Raw genomic sequence first — 25,772 nt, forward strand, 5'->3', positions numbered from 1 at the left:
AAATATGTAGTATCCCCAAAAATATTCATGATCCCTAACTGTTTTTGTTCAATATTAATAATATTTGCTTCTGTGAGTAGTAAAGGCAACTGTCCTGACTAACATGTTTTCCCATACGTACTTAGAGGCTGATAGATACTAGTGCACATGATGAACCCAGACCAAAGGAGAGGCATGATATACAAAATATAACCCCACACCATTTGTAAAAAATAAATTTTATTTTAAGACAAATAAAATTGTGTGATAAGAATGAAAATAGCAATGTTGAGTTGTTCATCGAAATCACAACATTTTTCATGTCATTCGAAAAATTGAAATACCAAGTGATCACGCGAAGCTTACAAAACAATCGTGATATGTCAATAAATACGACACTGAAATCTGGACTCTTCCACCCAACTTCCTTCATCCACAACTGTCTTAGACACGATTTCCAACACTTTTCCTGAGGATGCAGCAATTGTCATCCAAATCAACATGTTTAACAAAATAAAAACCTAAAAAATACTTCTCCACAAATTGCCTATCAAAGTGAACTCGATCCGAACACCAATAAACAATGGAGAGATGCTTTAAACAGCTGAAGTCAAGAGTCAGGATTAATCGTGTGATAATAGATGTTACTTGTTGAATCGGGATTAACAATAAAGATTTATTAAGCATTATTTGCCAGTGCTGTCACATTACGCCTCATATTTCTCTCATTTTCGAAGCATTTTTTGTCTGTCTGTTTTTAAAGTCTTGTCAACAATGACCTTTCCGAACAAAAAATATCCAGTCAGATTTTATTGTACGTGAAAATAATGATCGAACGCATCGTCATGTATAACATTAAGTTAATGTGGACTAAAAACGCAACATTTTTCGATGCCAACTGCCGGTTTGCAAAGTGTGTATTTCAGAGATGTTTTATGGGGTAACTGGTTCAGCAGGCAAACAGAGGACCTCAGACTGGACATGGTATTTCAATCTCCCCAAGACTCAATTCAGCCTGAATTTGATCCGAAAACAGTTTTATCTGATATTGGGAGGATTAGCAATAATGACAAGCCTTTCTCGGTTAGTTATGCTCAGTAGCAGGCCATTTGGATAGGGAGTATTTGCCAAAGGGTAATAAATTCAGGATCTGTCAGACAACTAGCCTGTTGTAGGCATTAGAGGAAGCCATTTTGTTTAACAATGAGCAGATTGGAATAATATGGCCATGGGGTCGGATTGCCTCCTGAAACTGAAAGGTGTGGTGTTTATGATATAGTGATTGACAACCTACTGTTATGATAGAGTTAATCAATAAGTACTCATTAGATGTTTTGAAATATGAGAATATTGGTAATCTGAAATGTGCATGTATTTTTCATTCATCCCCAATTCTTGGATCATGTTGTTGTCTTGATGGTGGTCGTTAGACACAAGTCTGACTAATGAACTCTAACAAATGAAAACCATGAAGGATAGCTGGGATGAAAGGCGAGAGACAGTTTCAGGGCTGGTGTGTGTGGCAAGCTTGGCCCTTATTGAGGTTAAGATATTGTGATTCCAACTGTCATTTTAAATGACCACTCCACAATTTGTTCAGCTTCCAGTCAAACTTTAAAAACAAAATCAAGGTTTCAAAAATTATTAATGGTGAAATATTGATCATTGGTTGATATTATGTTTTGTCCACACAACTTAAAAGGATTTTATTACTTTAGAATAGTATGTATAATTTATCTATAAAACCATCCACCCAAGTAATGCATAAATCAATGCGTGCGTGCATGCGTGCGTGCGTGCGTGCGTGCGTGCGTGTCTTTGGTTGGTGATTATCTATAAAACCATCCGCCCAATTAATACATAAATTAATGATGGTAGGAATATATTTATACTCTTATATCTCAGAAACTTTGTTACCAAATGTGGGTACTTTATTCAAATGCTTGTTACCATAACAATGACATGATAATACATTAATGTAATATTGTCCTCTGACATCACACTTTAATTGAGATCAGTGGTCCATCTTCATCTTCATAATTCACAAGCTGTTTCACGGCTCGACTAAGCTATATAAAACAGGCACCAGTGCAACCTATTATTGAAAAACGCAACCTGATATTTATGTCTCGAGCACCAGGTGCAAAATCAAAATCTTTCAAATTTGTGTCTAACCATATGTCCTTCAACTTCAACCTTTGAACACATTCAATACCTCGGAGTGATATTTTACGAAAAAAAAGACTTTACCTGAAATGAAAGGATAGCATTCCCCACAAAAACAATAACCCTATCAAGAAAATATGATAATAATCACAATTGAGTCATAAATTTAATCATTTAATCATAAAGAATTTTATTCACTCCTGCCTTTATGTATTGAAGAATAAGCAAATGATAAAAAGAAACTGCAAATCAAAAGACAATATAATGCCATGTTTGATGGTGGCTGAAAATGAAATGGTTATTTGATGCTGGTGTATTTGATGCTGGTGTCACAGTTTGGTTTTGGACCCAAAGTTTGCAGTGTTTTCAGCCTTGTAATGTTTGATAATGTCTGATTGTCCATAGGAGAGGCTTAGAAGGGACATAACTGGTAATCGCCACTGGTGGCGCTACGATCGAGCCCAGTAATTCCAGCCTAGTTCGGCAAGGGTGGAAACTGGACTTTTAAAGTCAGTTAACTCCCTTGCCTCAGGAAGATGGTGTATACTTTCTTTTGCCCAACAGTTTACAATGAAATTGGACTGGGTTAGTTACCCGTCTCTACGGTATATAATGCAAGAACGCAATGTGACATCAAAGGCTTTGGGTCGGTTTTAGGATAAATGGTATGGTGTAGTATTGTGACATCCCCATGACCCTCATTTAGGCATGACCATTACCGTATTCGACGTAATATGTGCCACGCTCTAATAAGTGCCCATGGCGATATTTGCTAATATATAGGCTAGTGAACAATCCCAATTAGCACCCCTTGCGATTGATCAGTGTACTTATTTATTAGTGTATAATATGCACCCTTAACTATGGGCAATTAAATTATTGAAAAATATATCTGTCGTATATAAACATTTCAGGCTGTCAGCATAAACCGTGAAATTTACGATCTTTCAAATGTAAATTTTTCAAAATAATATTCTAATGAGAGCCCCCTATTTCTAAGTTTGAGAGCGCCCTGGGCGCTTATTACATCGAATACGGTAAGTTGTATTCTACTGGAACAGTATGCCTGTGCTAATAAATATAAAATATGAAATACGAAAGTAAGAGTAGTTTTGTACAGCTAGTATCTACAATGCAGGTATCATTTTGTAGGTGCAGCCAACAGTGAGTCCTCCTTGGCAGCACAGCACCGGAACCTGGTCTCTGCACTCAACAGGCGACAGGAGAGTGGGACGCCAGGTGAGCTAAACAGAGTCTGTGGCCTTGTGTGTGTGTGTGATGTGTTGCATGACGTAGGGGCAGAGCTGGAGCTATTGACAGTGAAAGGCAGAGTGATGGTCCACTTTTAGATGACCTTAGCAGTTATGGTATCTTAACTGGTGTTCATACTAAGGGACTGTATGATAATGGCTGAGCAGAGGTGGGGGTGGGGGTGGGGGTGGGGGTGGGGGTGGGGGTGGGGGATCTGTCCTAATTACCTTCGTTAGGATTGTATCATATTTTGCTGCCCCTCCATTTTATGTAACATTTCCTCATCCCATCTGGTCTCGGAGACCTGTTCTTCAGGATGTGTGTCACACACCAGAACACATTGCATCTGATCCAGTGGATCTGGTCTTCAGGATGTGTGTCACACACCAGAACACATCGCATCTGGTCTCGAGACCTGTTCTTCAGGATGTGTGTCACACACCAGAACACATTGCATCTGATCCAGTGGATCTGGTCTTCAGGATGTGTGTCACACACCAGAACACATTGCATCTGGTCTTGTGGACCTGGTCTTCAGGATGTGTGTCACACACCAGAACACATCGCATCTGGTCTCGGGGACCTGTTCTTCAGGATGTGTGTCACACACCAGAACACATTGCATCTGGTCTCGGGGACCTGTTCTTCAGGATGTGTGTCACACACCAGATCACATCCCATATGGTCTCGGGGACCTGCTCTTCAGGATGTGTGTCACACACCAGAACACATTGCCTCTGGTCCAGTGGATCTGGTCTTCAGGATGTGTGTCACACACCAGAACACATTGCCTCTGGTCCAGTGGATCTGGTCTTCAGGATGTGTGTCACACACCAGAACACATCACATCTGGTCTCCTGGACCTGTTCTTCAGGATGTGTGTCACACACCAGAACACATTGCATCTGGTCCAGTGGATCTGGTCTTCAGGATGTGTGTCACACACCAGAACACATCGCATCTGGTCTTGTGGACCTGTTCTTCAGGATGTGTGTCACACACCAGAACACATCGCATCTGGTCTCCTGGACCTGTTCTTCAGGATGTGTGTCACACACCAGAACACATTGCATCTGATCCAGTGGATCTGGTCTTCAGGATGTGTGTCACACACCAGAACACATCGCATCTGGTCTCGGGGACCTGTTCTTCAGGATGTGTGTCACACACCAGAACACATTGCATCTGGTCTCCTGGACCTGTTCTTCAGGATGTGTGTCACACACCAGAACACATTGCATCTGGTCCAGTGGACCTGTTCTACAGAATGTGTCACACATCAGAACACATCGCATCTGGTCCAGTGGACCTGTTCTACAGAATGTGTCACACATCAGAACACATCGCACCTGGTCCAGTGCACCTGTTCTACAGAATGTGTCACACACCAGAACACATCGCATCTGGTCTCGTGGATCTGATCTTCAGGATGTGTGTCACACATCTCATCTGGTGAACCTGACCTTAAGGATGTGTGATCTTGTGGACTTTGCCTTTTAGTAAAAGCAGACAAATAGGGGAGGCCAAATAAACATTTTTTTAACATTTCATCCAACCGATGATACTATTCGGAGGTCACAATATTTAATTTTTAAATTTTTTATTTCAATTTCAACCACTGTCTCTAAAGTTTCGAAAACTAATCTGAATACCAAATATATAAAAAAACATGGTTGCATCGATTTATTGTACTTTTACAATGACAAAGATTACTTATGACTTCCTGTACAAAGGATCAATATCAGGTTCTTATTTTACATATCTAAGACACCAGCCCGCTTAGTCAGGGTAGCTCTAACAGTCTCCTCTGAGACACAAGGCCCTTTGTACCTGTCCTGATAACAAATTACAAGGGTATCTCTCATGTATCTGTTGTCAAGTACTTGTGTGCCTCATGTACCTCGAGACCCATGATCTCTTGACTATTAGAGCAGAAAATGGAGATCAGCTTGCTATGAGCCTAACAAACATCAACCTGAGATTGTGAGAGAAACACAAGGGGAGATGTTTTGTTATCTTCATCCCATTATGCAGAATTTGCTTCCCGCGTAGCAGGGGTACACACTGACACACTGAGCCCATCCTACATTTTCTGGTGACTTGGTGACAGCATGGGCCTGGGGAGGTCCCATGAAGAAGTTTTTTTACTAGTAAGGGGGTTGGGATTTTGTATCGAGATTAGATATTTTTTCAGCTACAGCTACAAAACATAAACTTTTTATTCAAATCTATGAGCTTGAATTTTTTAATGCAAAAAAACCAAACACCTTGAGACAATCTAATTTTTGTAGCAGGCAGTTTCTTTTTTTGTCTTTAAGACAATTATTTTTTTCCTTAAAATCCCAGACACAGTATACTGTTTCCAAGCCATTCCTTGTTTTATCCCCTGAATGCCAAGCACAAGGCAGAAAAACAACAAGTACTAACTTTTAATTCCTTTGGGATGACCTTGTCAGGGATCGAACCACCGTCCTAAGCTCTCCGGACAGACACTGTATCCAGTAGACCACAGAGGTGTGACACAAGTGCGAGAGTTGGGAGAAGACCTAGGCTGTTGAATCATGGCTTCATATTTCAGTATCACACAAATATTTTTCCAAATGTTTGACTCAAAATGGGTTTCACAAATTGGACCAATATTGGCAGTTAAAAACTGGTTTGCAGCAATTGAGCACTTACTTCTAAGCCATCCAACCAGCTTAGAGATGGTAAAAATAACTACCGTATTCTATGTAATAAGCACCCAGGGCACTCTCTAAATTGGGGGCTCTTATTACGTCGAATACGGTATCCATCATTTCACAGACACACCTGTGGTTCATCACTATTACATATAAGGTTGAAATGATTCATCGATGTGCTGTTGAATCACGACAAATACTTCAGTAATAGGATACATGACCCACTTCCTCGTGTTGACACATGTCATTTGACATATTGTGGATGTACAAGCTCATTCTGTCTGACATTTGAATTCTAGTCTTCTATTCTGTCCGAGTTAATTTTGTTGTTATTCTTGAACAATCAGTGACCGAAAATACATTATGTGGAAAATATCAGTTTGGGATTTGTTTGTTACATCATTGCAAGTAACATATTTCCTCTATTAAGGGCCAGATCTGTGGGTAAGGATTTGAAATAAGGGCCAGGGACATGTTCCACAGGATCTGTGGGTAAGGATTTGAAATAAGGGCCAGGAACATGTTTCACATGATCTGTGGGTAAGGATTTGAAATAAGGGCCAGGGACATGTTCCACAGGATCTGGGGTTAAGGATTTGAAATAAGGGCCAGGGACATGTTCCACAGGATCTGTGGGTAAGGATTTGAAATAAGGGCCAGGGACATGTTCCACAGGATCTGTGGGTAAGGATTTGAAATAAGGGCCAGGGACATGTTCCACAGGATCTGGGGGAAAGGATTTGAAATAAGGGCCAGGAACATGTTCCACTGGATAGGGGGTAAGGATTTGAAATAAGGGCCAGGGACATGTTCCACAGGATCTGTGGGTAAGGATTTGAAATAAGGGCCGGGGACATGTTCTACAGGATCTGGGGGTAAGGATTTGAAATAAGGGCCAGGGACATGTTCCACAGGATCTGTGGGTAAGGATTTGAAATAAGGGCCAGGGACATGTTCCACAGGATCTGGGGGTAAGGATTCTAAATAAGGGCCAGGGACATGTTCCACAGGATATGGGGGAAAGGACCTGTCTGTTAATAGTGGTAGTACTAGTGCAGTACGTGGACCTGTGTGCAGCACTGAGGTCACAGACCGCCTCTGTGGTCCTGTGGTAGAGCGCCCGCCCGGAGAGCGGAAGGTCCGGGGTTCGATCCCTGGCCGCGTCATACCAAAAGACGTTAAAAGATGGTACTTGTTGTTACCCTGTCTGGCGCTCGGCATTAAGGGGCTAAAACAAGGACTGGTCGGCTCGGAGTCAGTATACTGTGTCTGAGTGGGGTATTCATGTTAAACTGCGGCGTGGTATCTCAGTGAGCTAGCACTATAAATCGGCATTAGTCCGGACTAGAACAAGCAGCCACACAAACACATACTCGTACATGCACGTCGCTATATAAGTGCAATAATCTTGGACGCGACGTTAAACCCAATTTCACCTCACCCCACTGAGGTCACAATCTGGCGAAATTAAGCAACATTGGTCGCTTGTGTGTCCATATTCGTCAGCTTGACTCCTGATAGTTTCTTGGGCTTGACAGGGCGGTTGGGTAGCCTTGTGGTTAAAGCGTTAGCTTGTCACGCGGAACAAGTGTCGATACGTATCGTGAACAAGTGCCACAATACATATCATGAACAAGTTTAACAATACGTATCATGAACAAGTGCCCTGATACGTATCATGAACAAGTGTCACGATACGTATCATGAACAAGTTTAACAATACGTATCATGAACAAGTGCCCTGATACGTATCATGAACAAGTGTCACGATACGTATCATGAACAAGTGTCACGATACATATCATGAACAAGTGTCACGATGCATATCATGAACAAGTGTCACGATACGTATCATTAACAAGTGTCACAATACGTATCATGAACAAGTGTCACGATACGTATCATGAACAAGTGTCACGATAAGTATCATGAACAAGTGCCACAATACGTATCACGAACAAGTGTCATAATACGTATCATATCGTCACGAAGATCATTTGTACCTGAATTAGCAGCCAACAGCTGTGTTGCACGTTGAGAGATACACGCCTGTGAAGTAGGTATCATAGCCCGTCACGTCACAGGCCAGGTGACAGGCCATAACTTCTAGCCTAGCCAACACAGTGTTAAGTCTGTTCGCAATAAAAGTCGAGCAACATGTTCTCTGGATGTACACCTTGGGGTGGGGATGGAAAATAAAAGAGTCCATTACTGTTGGACATAGAAGTCTGGCGCATCAATTACACTATCATGATTAAACTGGAGAGCTGTCTTGAATTTTTGTGATGGGAAAATGAAGAAGCTTGCGGGTACGGTGTTGTGTTACCATCAGTAGGACATAGCCTACATTTAGTGGGAACAGTGTAGGCATTGTCTGCAGGTACCTAGATACTCCGAGAACGTAATGAGGTAACTTTAGAGGCTTACCATGGAGCTGGGCTGTTCACTTCAAAGTGGCTTTATTATAGAGTTTGGATGTGCGGTCACAGACAGATTCATTAGCAAGTGAACACTTGGATGGAGAAACTTCATCAGTGTTCCATGCTGTTTTTAAAGGTTCACATAATCTGAGACTGTACCTTTTCATTGGTGTAAATAGTTGAAATACAGGATTGTTTGTATAATCTGATATTGTTCCTTTTGATTCTTGTAAAGAGCTGAAATATAGGACTGTTTGTATAATCCTATATTGTTCCTTTTGATTCTTGTTAAGAGTTGAAATATAGGACTGTTAGCATAATCTGAGATTGAGACTTTTGACTTGTAAATAGTTAAAATGTCGGACTGTTGGTATAATCTGAGATTGTGCATTTTGACTCTTTATTAATATTTGAAATGTAGGACTGCTGGCATTATTTGAGATTGTGCATTTTGACACTTTATTAATATTTAAAATGTAGGACTGTTGGCATTGAGATTGTGCCTCTTGACTTGTAAATAGTTGATATACAGGACTGTTGGTATAATTCATGGACTATGATTTTCAGGGTTTTGTGACAGATAATTGTGTAACAAAGTAAGACTAAGAAACAAATCTGACATTCAGGTCTTTAAAAGGCATTTAGAAGTGATACACATAAGGAAAAGAATATATGGATGTCAACTTCTTTTATTATACTTTACAGTAACGTGTTGGCTTCCATTCTACCATGAATTTGGAAGTTACACGATTCTGATTGGTCAATCAGAGGCTATTAAATCACAATAAACCCCCTCTGATTGAAACAGCTGGTTTGACAGCCGCATCACCGCGTAAGCTAATATTCATAGAATATGACTATTTTCAGTCATTGTTGGTAGGCATATTTAAATAATTATATCTACAATTACAGATTACAAAATGCACAGATGCGGTTACTACAATATTCAAAGGATGTGTGGCAATACATTTCGTGCAGAAAAACACGACAGAAATCAACAAAGGGAATGTATTTACGTTTTGGAGACAACAGAGAGCTTGGAATTTTGGCTCTTTTATTAAATACGACTGTGACGTCATATTTTTTGCGTCACAATGAGCGATATGACATCATAATGGTGACGTGCGATGTAGAGCGAAAGCCTTGCAAAGCTTGCTTTGTTTTCTTTAGGGATGCCCACCTCATGTTAGTTTACCAAGTTGCCGTGCTTATATGCTTTCAATGCCTGTCATATATGCGAGTGAAGTATTACGGTGTAAACAAACTGCTTGAGTATATACAGCACCATATTTTGTTCGGTGATTCCGTAATTCAGATCGATAACCCACTCAAAACACTGAACTCAACCCATGCCACTTCACTCAGTATATTTGCTAACACCAAAGAGTTCGCGTTTTATTTAGTCATTGTAGAATGGAGATAAACATACTGTGTTTTCAATGTAGATCTAGGTTACCTGTAGATTTAAACGCGCTAAATTTAACATTTGAAACCTCACCCTGTGCGTTCGGTTCCAAATTCAATTTAGCGGGGTTAAATCTACAGGTAACCTAGCTCTACATTGAAAACACAGTATGTTTATCTCTTAATTGTCTATTGCTAATCACCTATCAATGCCAGTCATCTGTTGGATTCCCTAGTTTGTTTCTACCCTTTGTTATTTTCCACCTTTTGTTATCTTATTAATTTTGTTGTCCTTACATGTACATATATATGCTCTCTGCCTCATGGCATTCATTCACCTGATGAAGGAGGAACCTGGGGCTGGGAAAAGTCCAAATTTACTACCCGGGTACCTGACCCACTATTACCCGACCCTACCCGGGTACCCGACCCACTATTACCCAACCCTACCCGGGTACCCGACCCACTATTACCTAACCCTACCCGGGTACCTGACCCACTATTACCTAACCCTACCCCGGTACCCGACCCACTATGACCCAACCCTACCCGGGTACCCACCCCACTATTACCCAACCCTACCCGGGTACCCGACCCACTATTACCCGCCCTTACCCGGGTACCCGACCCACTATTACCTAACCCTATACCCGGGTACCCGACCCACTATTACCCAACCCTACCCGGGTACCCGACCCACTATTACCCAACCCGACCCACTATTACCCAACCCAACTGGGTACCCGACCCACTATTACCCAAACCCTATCCGGGTACCCACTGTAGGTCTCAAGAGTAGGTACAAAATGTTCAGTTGGAAATTGTTTTGCCGGAGCCCTGGCAAAAAGTGTTCAGATATAGTATAAAACGATCTGATCGTGCATACACTGAAGTTGACTGAAGCTTTGTTTTTACTCAAACATATAAAAAGCAGAAGGAATGATTGCATAGTCAGAAAGAAATGTGAACATTAGCGAGTTGTACTAGTGTAACCATGGAATTTTATTGTTATTGTCATTTAACCATGTATCACTTGACTAACCACGGGTCTGGGTAGTCCTGTGGCCACCCGGGTCCTACTCAGGACCCACCTGATCTAAGTACCCGAGCCACCCGTCCCAGCCCGAGAGGAAGCATATACTCCAAAACATTATATTCCACATAATAAAGAAGTTGACATCCATATATTCTCTTCTGAATCTATCATTATGTCAAATTCATTCTTACTGGTACGTTTCTGCTATATTTCAGGAGTTTAGGTCAGTGAATTGGTTTTAATGCCATGAAGTATTGCAATCAAAGCATGGAATGTTATCTCAGTGTAGAGTAGAGACTTAAGTGGTTCATGTGACAGATTTTCATCAGAGGCGCTAAGGGACCGCTTTCACCTGGCTTGACCAAAATGGCAGACACACAATGGGTTTGGAATCAAGGTTCCTGGTGATTCGGTTTGCCCTTACAGTAAACTATGTGTATTACGAAGACGCTTCAAACAAAATGGCGGCGCCCAGTCAAGATGATCTGATCAATAATCAAAGTCTATATTGTGATAAAACGGGTTTTATTTAGCGAAGTTCATGAAATCACGTGAGCACCTTGATTAAAAACATCTGTTGACAGCAAGTTGGCGGTACATAAGCATTGCAAATCCTGTATTTGACTGAAATCTGCATGGGGATTGCCAACCAGGTGTCGATTTCGTTACGCGGTTTTGATTGGACTATGCATAGACTCGTTAGTCCAGCCAAAATCTAACTCCATAATCCCAGCCTAGTTTGGCAAGGGTGGAAACTGGACTTTTACAGACATTTGTCTCCCTTGGCCTGTATGAAGCTAAAGTGATGTCAAAGTTTTTTGGGACTGTTTTTTGTATTAAACCATTGAGTTAGCAGGCAAAGTGGGTTTTGAAAGACATTCTTGGGCTGCCAGTTAATATGAGCCTAGTTAATCTTGAAGTTTGAACTTATCAAAGTGATCTTCTGTACCTATAGTACACTGAATAAGTTTGTCATTTTCATGGAATCAAGTTGAAAAGATCTCATGGTGGGTTTGTTTTCTAAGCATAACTAAAATCAATTAAAAATAAACTACCACAGGGACAGGACCATTGAAGACAATGAATGAGGATTGGATTGTTTCTAAAGTTAATCAAACTGTGCAGTCCTAAAATGACGTATTGCTTAATTGAACGTGTAGAAAAAGAATCTGTTACAATATGTCCCCAATACCAGAGGACATTGAAAAAATTCCAGATCCGATTTGGCACTTACACAGAAATTACAACTGATATAAAAGGCCAAAAATGAAAAGATGATAATAAGAACTTGACTCCAGTTTGACATGAATACAACTGATGCAAGACAAGTGTTTCCAAACCTCTTCATCGGCCTTTGACACAGGATGTTGATTTGAGTCTCATAATTGTATACTGTTCATTCTGTGTCGTAATCATTTGAAATTCATTGATATTTCAGGTTATATTTCATGTATCGTGTGTTTTTCACTCTATGAAAAAACATTATTGTCTAGAAATGTTTCATCTTATTAATGAAATTTGACCAAATCTTAAAACTTTCATCAGATAAAGTTGCAGATTACACCCATCAGTATTGGCTGCTTGTCTGATGTTTGAAACGTGATCAATTAATTCTTTTCCAATTATTATAGAGATGAAGAAAAAGTGGCAGGTGAACACAATACATGTATGTATCTGGAGATGCACTGTCTTCATCTTGCATCTCCTTCGTGATGCAGTATGTGAAGCATTCTGCGGGGCTTCCTTACTTTGTGGCACTGGAAATATGATAAACTGTCAATTTTTATCTTAAGTCAGAAATGTATGTCACTTTAAGTAAGTAAGTGATTCTGTGGCATTTGTTTGGCTAACCAAGCAATTGTTTCACTCGTTCATGTTTCCATAAACTGAAAAAGATTAGACCACGCCTGCTAGCAGACTGCTGTTTCCTGATTGGCTGATAACGGGGTTTGGGCGGTGCTTGTGTTGCCTTATTTCACTGAACGATGTCACTGAGTTCATATTGTTGTCTACTGTTGTTTTTTTGTGTTAATCGTTAAAAAAGCAATCTCTGAAATAATTATTGACTTATTTTATCATAATAATTGACTTCTATATGTTTTTGCGTTTGTGGAGTTATATTGTAAGAACTGGGGTGCACATTTTATGTACATCTGCTTACTGCTACATGAATATACACAGCGTGCACTTCAGTTTTCATCTTTACGTCCCCATAAACGCAAAACATATTGAAGCCAATTCTGTATTTTAACAACTATTTACAGCTTGAGGTTGGTTTATGAAAATAGATTCTTAATGCAAAAAAATAAAAATCTGCATCATTAGTCATTCGGATTTTATGTTTAAATGTTTGTCATAACACTTCAAGATCACAGGCAAATGCTTAAACATAAATCTCTAAGCCAATAAAGTATTCCCTTTCCTAAGGGTGAATGTTCCAGTGATGCTTCCAAGTGAATGTCAGTGAGCAACACAGATATACAGTAGATGTGGCAAGATTAGGAGGTATATGTGTCATAATGGGTTCGACTTCAAAATTCAGCCCATAAAGTCCTGTATCACCCTTGCATGGCTCATGTAACACATTTATCATTGGGATGATGAAGGATTTGGTTTCCTTAAATATCAATATATCCAGCCATTCAATATCAATATCCAGTACATATTTTCGAGGTGTAAACGTAGTCACTTGTGTGTTATAACATCATGATGTCCATATAAACTGCTGGTCCAAGGGCGGTATACGCTTGATACTGTATTTGACCATAACATCCTAAATGTTATCAAAACTGCAAGCTTTTAATTTCCAAACACAACTATGATACCCATATGAAATACATCACCATCAAATAACTATTTCTTGTTTGTTTAATTTTTAGACACCATCAAGTGTAGGTGAATACTTTCTTTTGCCTGGCAGGTTAATGTGGTTTAGGCCAGGTTCTCCAATCTGAATATATCAATATCATAACTCCCTTGCTTTAACATAGACTTACGTCAGTCATAGCGCTAAGATCATGGTAACTCCCATACTTTAACAAAGACTTACGGCAGTGTAGCACTAAGATGATCGTAACTCCAATGCTTTAACATAGACTTACGGCAGTCGTAGCACTAAGATGATCGTAACTCCCATACTTTAACACAGACTTACGGCAGTCGTAGCACTAGGATGATTGTAACTCCCATACTTTTACATAGACTTATGGCAGTGTAGCACTAAGGTGATCGTAACTCCCATACTTACAAATAGACTTACGGCAGTCGTAGCACTAAGATGATCGTAACTCCCATACTTTAACATAGACTTATGGCAGTGTAGCACTAAGATGATCGTAACTCCCATACTTTAACATAGACATATGGCAGTGTAGCACTAAGATGATCGTAACTCCCATACTTTAACATAGACTTATGGCAGTGTAGCACTAAGGTGATCGTAACTCCCATACTTTAACACAGACTTATGGCAGTGTAGCACTAAGATGATTGTAACTCCCATACTTTAACATAGACATATGGCAGTGTAGCACTAAGGTGATCGTAACTCCCATACTTTAACATAGACTTATGGCAGTGTCAACATAGACTTATGGCAGTGTAGCACTAAGGTGATCGTAACTCCCATACTTTAACATAGACTTATGGCAGTGTAGCACTAAGATGATCGTAACTCCCATACTTTAACACAGACTTATGGCAGTGTAGCACTAAGGTGATCGTAACTCCCATACTTTAACATAGACTTATGGCAGTGTAGCACTAAGATGATCGTAACTCCCATACTTTAACATAGACATATGGCAGTGTAGCACTAAGGTGATCGTAACTCCCATACTTTAACATAGACTGATGGCAGTGTAGCACTAAGGTGATCGTAACTCCCATACTTTAACATAGACTTATGGCAGTGTAGCACTAAGATGATCGTAACTCCCATACTTTAACACAGACTTATGGCAGTGTAGCACTAAGGTGATCGTAACTCCCATACTTTAACATAGACTTATGGCAGTGTAGCACTAAGGTGATCGTAACTCCCATACTTTAACACAGACTTATGGCAGTGTAGCACTAAGATGATTGTAACTCCCATACTTTAACATAGACATATGGCAGTGTAGCACTCAGATGAATTTGAAAAAAGAAATACCAGATAAGTGTCTGACTATGGCAAACCAATTCATTCAAATTTTGAAAAAAATTAATTGTATGAATCTATATTTCTGATGCAGAAAAACGTTTGTTTTCTGTTTTAAAACAATCCCCAGCTGCTGCCTCAATTGATTTACTGTATATTTAAACATCCGGATTGCACATGTGCTGTAATATGTTTGACATACAACCACCTTTCCTAGATAAAATGACTTGTCAGTATCAACTGTGGATGAGATATGTTCTGTTATGTTCATACAAGAATTAATGTACCTAGCATCAGACCTTGTAAGTATTCATAATCTATTGCGCACACATATATCAAATTAAGTGCTGAAGGACTGGATGAAGATGATATTTTCATGAGTGGGGCTGCCATCGTTCATGTCATTTGATGAAATATGTTATTTCAAACAAACAGGCAAATGTTTTTTTAATATTATTTTTCTTACTGATCTTCATGATCATACTTGGAAAACAATATAGTGTCATTGATGCAGACTGAAGGTTAAATCTGACAGGAAGTGTTATTTCACTCAAGTTATTGATTTTTTTGTTTTCAGATGAATACAGTATTTCATCACTAAAAATATATGTGCATGGAGAACTGTTTATTTTTATTGTCAAATCACAATGGCTTCACATCAAGTGACGTGACAAGCTGATATTTCAGAGGCACAGGCGTGAAATGAAATGTTAACCCAAATATTATATTTTCGGAAGACGAACATGTCATTGAGGCACAAATCGAGTAGCTCCAGGATTAAGTCAAATAATTTCTCATGAGTGATATAGGTATTCATTTTATATTTTCAGACAAATATATATGGTATTTCATTACAAAATACCTAGAAAATATCTTTTTCTCACATGTAGTTCCAGGTTACAGTATTTAGATGAAGGACGGTGTAAAATCAGATAAATTTTCTCAAATAGCATTTTGTCAAAAAAAAGGTTACAAACCCCCCCCAAAAAAATATCTATGATTCCTGACTACTTTTCTTCAAGATATATTCTGAATCATATCCCTTGTGAAAGCTTGTGCACTTATGGTACTCAGACTATTATATGTCATAATTTACATGGAAAAGCGAAAGAATTGCAAATGATTAAATGAACGGTCAATGTAATATGTCATCAGTGTTTTGATTGGTTCATGTAATCAGTTGTCACTGCTGGATGTATGAATCTATGAAAGTCATCTATGAAAGTCAAGAATGAAGTTATTCTGTGGAAGAATGATCCCCAAGAACATAGAAAAACACAGATATATTATGTCAAAATTCATTTGATAAAACCTTGAATTCTGTGTCCCTTGTTGGCTTGTTACCTTTGTGTGTATTGACAAGGTGCTGCAAATATCCGGGGTAGAATAGGCCTTCAGCAACCCATGCTTGCCGTAAAAAGGCGACTGTACTTGTCGTGAAAGGCGACTAGCGGGATCGTGTGGTCAGGCATGTCATTGTATCCCAATTTCGTGGATGGATGCACACGATGTCAATCACTGGATTGTCTGGTCCAGACTCGATTATTGACAGACTGCTGTATATATCTGGAATAATGCTGAGTGCGGCGTTAAACAACAAACAAAACAAAGAGAAGACAAGGTGCTGGAGGTGCCTTGGTTTCTATTGTTTAGTTGCCACCACGCAGTGGAAATACCGTATAAACATGTATATAAAATTAATGAATCATCCTGACCAGGCTTGATGACATTGCAAGAGTTGACTGTATCTGCTATTACCTGTTCAAGGCTTACTACTGTGTTTGTGACAGTGCCACCGTTGGGGCAGGATACACTCACCTATTCACAAATACTGGTAATCATCGCTATTTGATAGTGATTCAATAGCACATGCTTATGGTAAAGACGTAATCAAGTTCAAGTAGAGATTTTCTTGTCATCATGGAAATTTTTTTGTCGAAATTTTATTTGTCATATATTGTTACTGTTTGAAGGATATTGAATTACATTTGTCAGCCATTTCATGTTTCATATAAACATTGTTATTTTTACTTTTTTTAAACATAAATCATATCTTTGTTTCATGTGTTCACCAAAAAGTATATGCTCTGACGAAATGAATATCCTCCTTGACAACATTATTTATACATCTGGCCTTTTTATGTATGACAATATTTGACTACTATTTTGTTTCTGAAATTGGATTATGAAATTCATAAATACAGACAAATCAATATCCCTCTATGACAAAGAAGGTCATATATCTTGCCCATGTAGTGGACTTGAAGTGAGGCATTAGAATTCTATTTACTTAAGAAATAAACGATGAGTAGCAGTTGTCTATAGTACAATAAACCACTGCAGGGAGAATAAACCATAAGGGGCGCAGCTTTTGGGTGCAATCGTTCAGCCATTGCATTCATCTATACTGTCCAGCTACATCTATGGAGAACAACTCACTGGACACTTCCCTCTAAAAAAATAACGTCGTCCAATTTATGTCATCAAATTGCGAGCACATATTCGAATTTCCAGAAATGACGTCATGACAGAACAATGCTTTATCGTGAAATAAACCATGCTTCGTTCTTCATTGTTCTTTAGGGGCGGTCGGGTAGCCTAGTGGTTAAAGCGTTCGCTCATCACGCCGAAAACCCGGGGTTGATTCCCGACATGGGTACAATGTGTGAAGCCCATTTCTGGTGTCCCCCGCCGTGATATTGATGGAATATTGCTAAAAGCGGCGTAAAACCATACCCAATCACTCACTCACTCATTGTTCTTTATGATCTATGGTGTAGCTGTCTTATATAATGGTATAAGGTGGATTTGAGTCACATACTGATGAGTGTTAAACATGCTGCAATAGGTCCTACCCTATCCTATTTTTGATTGTAAATGAAACAAATATCTAAGCCCTGAGGCAGCTCCAAAATAGGCTTAGCTATTTGCAACAGGAACTTTACAACAATCTTAGTGCTAAGATTTGTTTTTTGATTAGTCCCCAGGGTGTCACCTATTATTTAACATAGCCTAGACTGACAATAGTTGAAGTGATAATATTGTGTGCTATGGTATCCTGATGCTGTTATGGATGCTCATACCATCAATCACTGGATTGGCCTGTCTAGAGGGTGACTATACTCAACTGTCTATATCAAGATGGACATATTTTTTTGTACTTTTAGCTTTGGAATGAGGATCTGCAAAATCTCTAGTTGTTCCATTGTATCATAACAATTTTACAACAGTGAACATATGAAAATGAAACCAAGAATTAAAAAACCCCTGAAAAAATGATTAAGTGACCGCTTCTTGGGCTGTTAGGGCTCTGTTATTTGATGGTCAGAAATATTTGAAATAATTGTTAACATTGTGTTTTTGTTTTTGTCAGTGTTATTGATGTTGTAAGAGGAAATGAATCAAAATTATACAATGAAACATATTTTTGTTACCCACATTTCAGATAGTGCCACAATCAGTTCAAACCCATTCCAAAAATATTTTTCAAATATCATTTATCTGACTACTGACAGTTATTTGGAAACTGTAGTGAACACCAGTTCTCTGTTAGCTTCTTTATGATTAGACGCTTTGGGTCCTCGGTGATCAGTTACATATCTTCCCAGTGGACTGACATCTTGTAAGGTTCTAACTCAGGGTCTGATCCAAACTTTGATGACAAAAGTTCTCCGATTACTGACAGCTGAGAGGCAGGCACACAGAGACTTGTATTGACTGAGTCCTCAGTCAGGCTGCCTGGTGTCAGGTAACCCACGAACCTTTACAACGCTGTCTTTGCAAACGTTTCAAATTACCTGTAAACAGGAGGCTCCAGCTAACACACCTACACCTTACTGTTACACCAGCATGACATGGCCCGGCAGCCATGATTGGCCGGATGAGGTGTAAGGTCATCTGTGATTGGTTGAGGTGTGATATGACTAAGGTGAAGGGGACATCCCTTAGACAGAAGTTGACAGTTATTTGAGACCCGTTCTATTGATTCCGACTCAGAATCCATGCAACATTTCAAAATGCAGTCTCAGGCCAGCCTTTGTTTTGTCAGATCAGATATCCGAACTTTAATAGACTAGCCCCGAAATACACGACACAGGAGTTGTATCATATAAGGTTTCCTGCTTTCATGTTACAGTGTAATTAGGAAAGAATGTTATTTTGTAACCCAGTCGCCAATTTGCTATGACGTTCTGATTCAGTCATTTCTGTGGTGACATTTTCTTAGTCAGTGTTGGGTTACCATCACAAGCTGACTTTGAAGTGAAGATGATCCAAGAGAAAGGTGATTGATGTCACGCTACCATGGTGTATTATATATTTTACCTTCAAGCACAGCAAGGGAGAGAATCCAGTTACACTTCCCATCATGCCTTGCAATACCCCCTTGTCTGCAGGCTGCTGTGCTCCTTATCATCCGTCGTTCATCTCTAATGCTGGTATCCTGGCAAAACATCCTGATTCGACAAGGCAATAGCTGGCTGGGCGTACTGTTCATGGTCATTCTTGAAAGTTGGATGCATTGTCTTGCCTTTTATATGTTATACTTCATCTTTAGATTTCAAATATCTAGTAAGGCCACAATAAATTAATTATTATATTTTCATTCAATTCTAAAATTTTGATCAGGAGTCATTCTAGTTTTAATATATTATATTTTTGAAAAAACTGTTCAAGGGAAATGTGTTCATAAACTGTCGACTGATGCGATTCATATCTTGACAAGCTTGTTCGTAAGGACACATTTTTTTAATGTCAAGTACCAGTCAACAACAGGTGTCATGAATTTCTAATTGCAACCAGGTGCTTGTAGATGGTTGTCCCATCATGGCTGACTGGATGTGAGGCAAGGTGTTGGAAGAGAGCTGGCCTGGGATGAAAGTCTAAGAATGATTTGTTATAGCCTTAGGATGGAAGAACACATTTGCAAATGATATGTTTTATTTGTTTCTGATGTGAGAGATATCGTAATGCAGGAGGGCAATCATTTTTTATTGTAAGGAGAAAATAGGGAACAGGAATGACGTGAGGAGAATGTGGGGAACAATAGCGATGTGAAGAGAATGTGGGGAACAATAGCGATGTGTGGAGAATGTGGGGAACAAGAGTGACTTGAGGAGAATGTGGGGAACAATAGCGATGTGAGGAGAATGTGGGGAACAATAGCGATGTGAGGAGAATGTGGGGAACAGGAATGATGTGAGGAGAATGTGGGGAACAATAGCGATGTGAGGAGAATGTGGGGAACAATAGCGATGTGAGGAGAATGTGGGGAACAGGAATGATGTGAGGAGAATGTGGGGAACAATAGCGATGTGAGGAGAATGTGGGGAACAGGAATGACGTGAGGAGAATGTGGGGAACAATAGTGATGTGAGGAGAATGTGGGGAATAGGAGTGACGTGAGGAGAATATGGGGAACAATAGTGATGTGAGGAGAATATGGGGAACAGGAGTGACGTGAGGAGAATATGGGGAACAATAGTGATGTGAGGAGAATATGGGGAACAGGAGTGATGTGAGGAGAATATGGGGAACAATAGTGATGTGAGGAGAATATGGGGAACAATAGTGATGTGAGGAGAATATGGGGAACAATAGTGATGTGAGGAGAATATGGGGAACAGGAGTGACGTGAGGAGAATATGGGGAACAATAGTGATGTGAGGAGAATATGGGGAACAGGAGTGATGTGAGGAGAATATGGGGAACAATAGTGATGTGAGGAGAATATGGGGAACAATAGTGATGTGAGGAGAATATGGGGAACAATAGTGATGTGAGGAGAATATGGGGAACAATAGTGATGTGAGGAGAATATGGGGAACAATAGCGATGTGAGGAGAATATGGGGAACAGGAGTGATGTGAGGAGAATATGGGGAACAATAGCGATGTGAGGAGAATATGGGGAACAATAGCGATGTGAGGAGAATGTGGGGAACAGGAGCGATGTGAGGAGAATATGGGGAACAATAGTGATGTGAGGAGAATATGGGGAACAGGAGTGATGTGAGGAGAATATGGGGAACAATAGTGATGTGAGGAGAATATGGGGAACAATAGCAATGTGAGGAGAATGTGGGGAATAGGAGTGATGTGAGGAGAATATGGGGAACAATAGTGATGTGAAGAGAATGTGGGGAACAGGAGTGATGTGAGGAGAATATGGGGAACAATAGTGATGTGAGGAGAATATGGGGAACAATAGCAATGTGAGGAGAATGTGGGGAATAGGAGTGACATGAGGAGAAGGTGGGGAATAGGAGTGACATGAGGAGAATGTGGGGAACAGGAGCGATGTGAGGAGAATATGGGGAACAATAGCGATGTGAGGAGAATGTGGGGAACAGGAGCGATGTGAGGAGAATGTGGGGAACAGGAATGACGTGAGGAGAATGTTGGGAACAGGAGTGATGTGAGGAGAATGTGGGGAACAGGAGTGATGTGAGGAGAATATGGGGATCAATAGTGATGTGAGGAGAATGTGGGGACCAATAGCGATGTGAGGAGAATGTGGGGACCAAAAGCGATGTGAGGAGAATGTGGGGAACAGGAGTGATGTGAGGAGAATGTGGGGAACAGGAGTGATGTGAGGAGAATGTGGGGACCAATAGTGATGTGAGGAGAATGTGGGGAACAGGAGTGATGTGAGGAGAATGTGGGGAACAGGAGTGATGTGAGGAGAATATGGGGATCAATAGTGATGTGAGGAGAATGTGGGGACCAATAGCGATGTGAGGAGAATGTGGGGACCAATAGCGATGTGAGGAGAATGTGGGGAACAGGAGTGATGGGAGTAGAAGGTGGGGAACAATAGTGATGTGAGGAGAAGGTGGGGAACAATAGTGATGTGAGGAGAATGTGGGGAACAGGAGTGATGTGAGGAGAATGTGGGGAACAATAGTGATGTGAGGAGAATATGGGGAACAATAGTGATGTGAGGAGAATGTGGGGACTAATAGCGATGTGAGGAGAAGGTAGGGAACATGACTTACCTGAAGAGAATGTAGGGAACAGGAATAATATAAGATCCTTCAATAACATTATGTGTAAGTCCATTCAGCTTGTTTAATCTAGCCATCTGATTGCCCAGTCACCAAAACATAGTTTGACTGGCTGGCCTCTTTGTCCCGGTTTGTACTTCAATTAAAGTTTGATTTAAAGTTAATCTAATTGTCACACAAGCAAATTTTTCACAGAAAGCATGCTTATGTCACTAGCAGTGTGTGTAGGATTTTACATTCTCATGGTGTGCAATATCAATCAAGTTGTAATATACAATAAATTATCAATAACAGTGTCGTAATTTAATGGGATTGTCAGTGTCAAAGGTCAATGTGGTTCTCTTGTCTTCAGTCTTCATTGAATTAAGATAGTATATCTGACCAAGCAATTGAGCGTATTAACACCACACTTTGACGTGCTTCTGTCAAGTCCCACACTAATTCACTGTTTGAACACTTTCACTCACTGGTGTCACTCTTTAACTGACTGGTGCCACACTTTGATCAATTGGTGAAACTTTTTTACTCACCGGTGCCACACTTTGATCAATTGGTGAAACACTTCAACTGACTGGTGACACACTCTGACTTACTATCTCCACACTTTAACTCACCGGTGGCACTTGTTGATTCATTGGTGCCACATTTTGACTAACTGGTGCCCCACTTTGACTTATTGGCACCACACGTTGGTTAACTAGCTCTACACAGTATATCATTGCCACCATAACTGAGTTCCTTGGCACTTTACATTGACTCATTGGCACCCTTCATTGACTCACTGGCACCCTACATTGACTCATTTGCACCCTACATTGACTCCTTGGCACCCTTCATTGACTCACTGGCATCCTTCATTGACTCACTGGCACCCTTCATTGACTCACTTGCACCCTTCATTGACTCACTGGCACTCTACTTTGACTCACTGGCACCCTTCATTGACTCACTGGCACCCTACATTGACTCACCGGCACCCTTCATTGACTCACTGGCACCTTTCATTGACTCACTGGCACCCTTCATTCACTCACTGGCACTCTACTTTGACTCACTGGCACCCTTCATTGACTCACTGGCACTCTACATTGACTCCCTGGCACCCTTCATTGACTCACTGGCATCCTTCATTGACTCACTGGCACCCTACACTGACTCCCAGGCACCCTACATTGACTCACTGGCACCCTTCATTGACTCACTGGCACCCTACATTGACTCACTGGCACCCTTCATTGACTAACTGGCACCCTACACTGACTCCCAGGCACCCTACATTGACTCCCAGGCACCCTACATTGACTCACTGGCACCCTTCATTGACTCACTGGCTCCCTTCATTGACTCCCAGGCACCCTTCATTGACTAACTGGCACCCTACATTGACTCCCAGGCACCCTACATTGACTAACTGGCACCCTTCATTGACTAACTGGCACCCTACATTGACTCCCAGGCACCCTACATTGACTCCCTGGCACCCTACATTGACTCACTGGCACCCTTCATTGACTCACTGGCACCCTACATTGACTCCCAGGCACCCCACATTGACTCCCAGGCACCCTTCATTGACTAACTGGCACCCTACACTGACTCCCAGGCACCCTACATTGACTCCCTGGCACCCTTCATTGACTAACTGGCACCCTACATTGACTCCCAGGCACCCTACATTGACTCACTGGCACCCTTCATTGACTAACTGGCACCCTACATTGACTCCCAGGCACCCTACATTGACTCCCTGGCACCCTTCATTCACTCACTGGCACCCTTCATTGACTCACTGGCTCCCTTCATTGACTCCCAGGCACCCTACATTGACTCCCTGGCACCCTTCATTGACTCACTGGCACCCTTCATTGACTCCCAGGCACCCTACATTGACTCCCTGGCACCCTTCATTGACTCACTGGCACCCTTCATTGACTCACTGGCACCCTACATTGACTCCCAGGCACCCTACATTGACTCCCTGGCACCCTTCATTGACTAACTGGCACCCTTCATTGACTCACTGGCACTCTACTTTGACTCACTGGCACCCTACACTGACTCACTGGCACTCTACATTGACTCCCTGGCACCCTACATTGACTCACTGGCACTCTACTTTGACTCCCTGGCACCCTACATTGACTAACTGGCACTCTACTTTGACTCCCTGGCACCCTACACTGACTCCCTGGCACCCTTCATTCACTCACTGGCACCCTTCATTGACTCACTGGCACCCTTCATTGACTCACTGGCACCCTTCATTGACTCACTGGCACTCTACATTGACTCACTGGCACCCTTCATTGACTAACTGGCACCCTTCATTGACTCACTGGCACCCTACACTGACTCCCTGGCACCCTTCATTGACTCACTGGCACCCTTCATTGACTCACTGGCACCCTTCATTGACTCACTGGCACCCTACACTGACTCCCTGGCACCCTTCCTTGACTCACTGGCACCCTTCATTGACTCACTGGCACCCTTCATTGACTCACTGGCACCCTACACTGACTCCCTGGCACCCTTCATTGACTCACTGGCACCCTTCATTGACTCACTGGCACCCTTCATTGACTCCCTGGCACCCTACACTGACTCACTGGCACCCTTCATTGACTCACTGGCACCCTTCATTGACTCACTGGCACCCTTCATTGACTCCCTGGCACCCTACACTGACTCCCTGGTACCCTTCATTGACTCCCTGGCACCCTTCATTGACTCACTGGCACCCTACACTGACTCCCTGGCACCCTTCATTGACTCACTGGCACCCTACACTGACTCCCTGGCACCCTACATTGACTCACTGGCACCCTTCATTGACTCACTGGCACCCTACATTGACTCACTGGCACCATTCATTGACTAACTGGCACCCTACACTGACTCCCTGGCACCCTACACTGACTCCCTGGCACCCTACACTGACTCACTGGCACCCTTCATTGACTCCCTGGCACCCTACACTGACTCCCTGGCACCCTTCATTGACTCCCTGGCACCCTTCATTGACTCACTGGCACCCTTCATTGACTCCCTGGCACCCTACACTGACTCCCTGGCACCCTTCATTGACTCCCTGGCACCCTTCACTGACTCACTGGCACCCTACACTGACTCCCTGGCACCCTTCACTGACTAACTGGCACCCTACACTGACTCCCTGGCACCCTTCATTGACTAACTGGCACCCTACACTGACTCCCTGGCACCCTACACTGACTCCCTGGCACCCTACATTGACTCACTGGCACCCTTCATTGACTCACTGGCACCCTTCATTGACTCACTGGCACCCTACATTGACTCCCTGGCACCCTACATTGACTCACTGGCACCCTTCATTGACTCACTGGCACCCTTCATTGACTCACTGGCACCCTACATTGACTCCCTGGCACCCTACATTCACTCACTGGCACCCTACATTGACTCACTGGCACCCTTCATTGACTCACTGGCACCCTTCATTCACTCACTGGCACCCTTCATTGACTCACTGGCACCCTTCATTCACTCACTGGCACCCTTCATTGACTCACTGGCACCCTTCATTGACTCACTGGCACCCTACACTGACTCCCTGGCACCCTTCATTGACTCACTGGCACCCTTCATTGACTCACTGGCACCCTACATTGACTCACTGGAAACCTTCATTGACTCACTGGCACCCTTC

General features: G+C 41.6%; 1 protein-coding gene across 2 annotated transcripts in view; it reads left to right on the forward strand.

Annotated features, from left to right (window-relative positions):
• The window catches only part of LOC124126178 (sine oculis-binding protein homolog), a 99,123-nt gene that overhangs the window by 60,403 nt on the left and 12,948 nt on the right, over positions 1-25,772 (forward strand). For both annotated transcript variants that reach the window (XM_046489553.2, XM_046489561.2), the window contains exon 3: positions 3,298-3,384. In XM_046489553.2, the coding sequence (XP_046345509.1) occupies positions 3,298-3,384 (87 nt within the window). The remainder of the gene's footprint in view (positions 1-3,297; positions 3,385-25,772) is intronic.

The sequence above is a fragment of the Haliotis rufescens genome, unplaced genomic scaffold (assembly GCF_023055435.1).
Source record: "Haliotis rufescens isolate VD_foot unplaced genomic scaffold, xgHalRufe1.0.p SCAF_5, whole genome shotgun sequence".
In the NCBI taxonomy this organism is placed as follows: domain Eukaryota; kingdom Metazoa; phylum Mollusca; class Gastropoda; order Lepetellida; family Haliotidae; genus Haliotis; species Haliotis rufescens.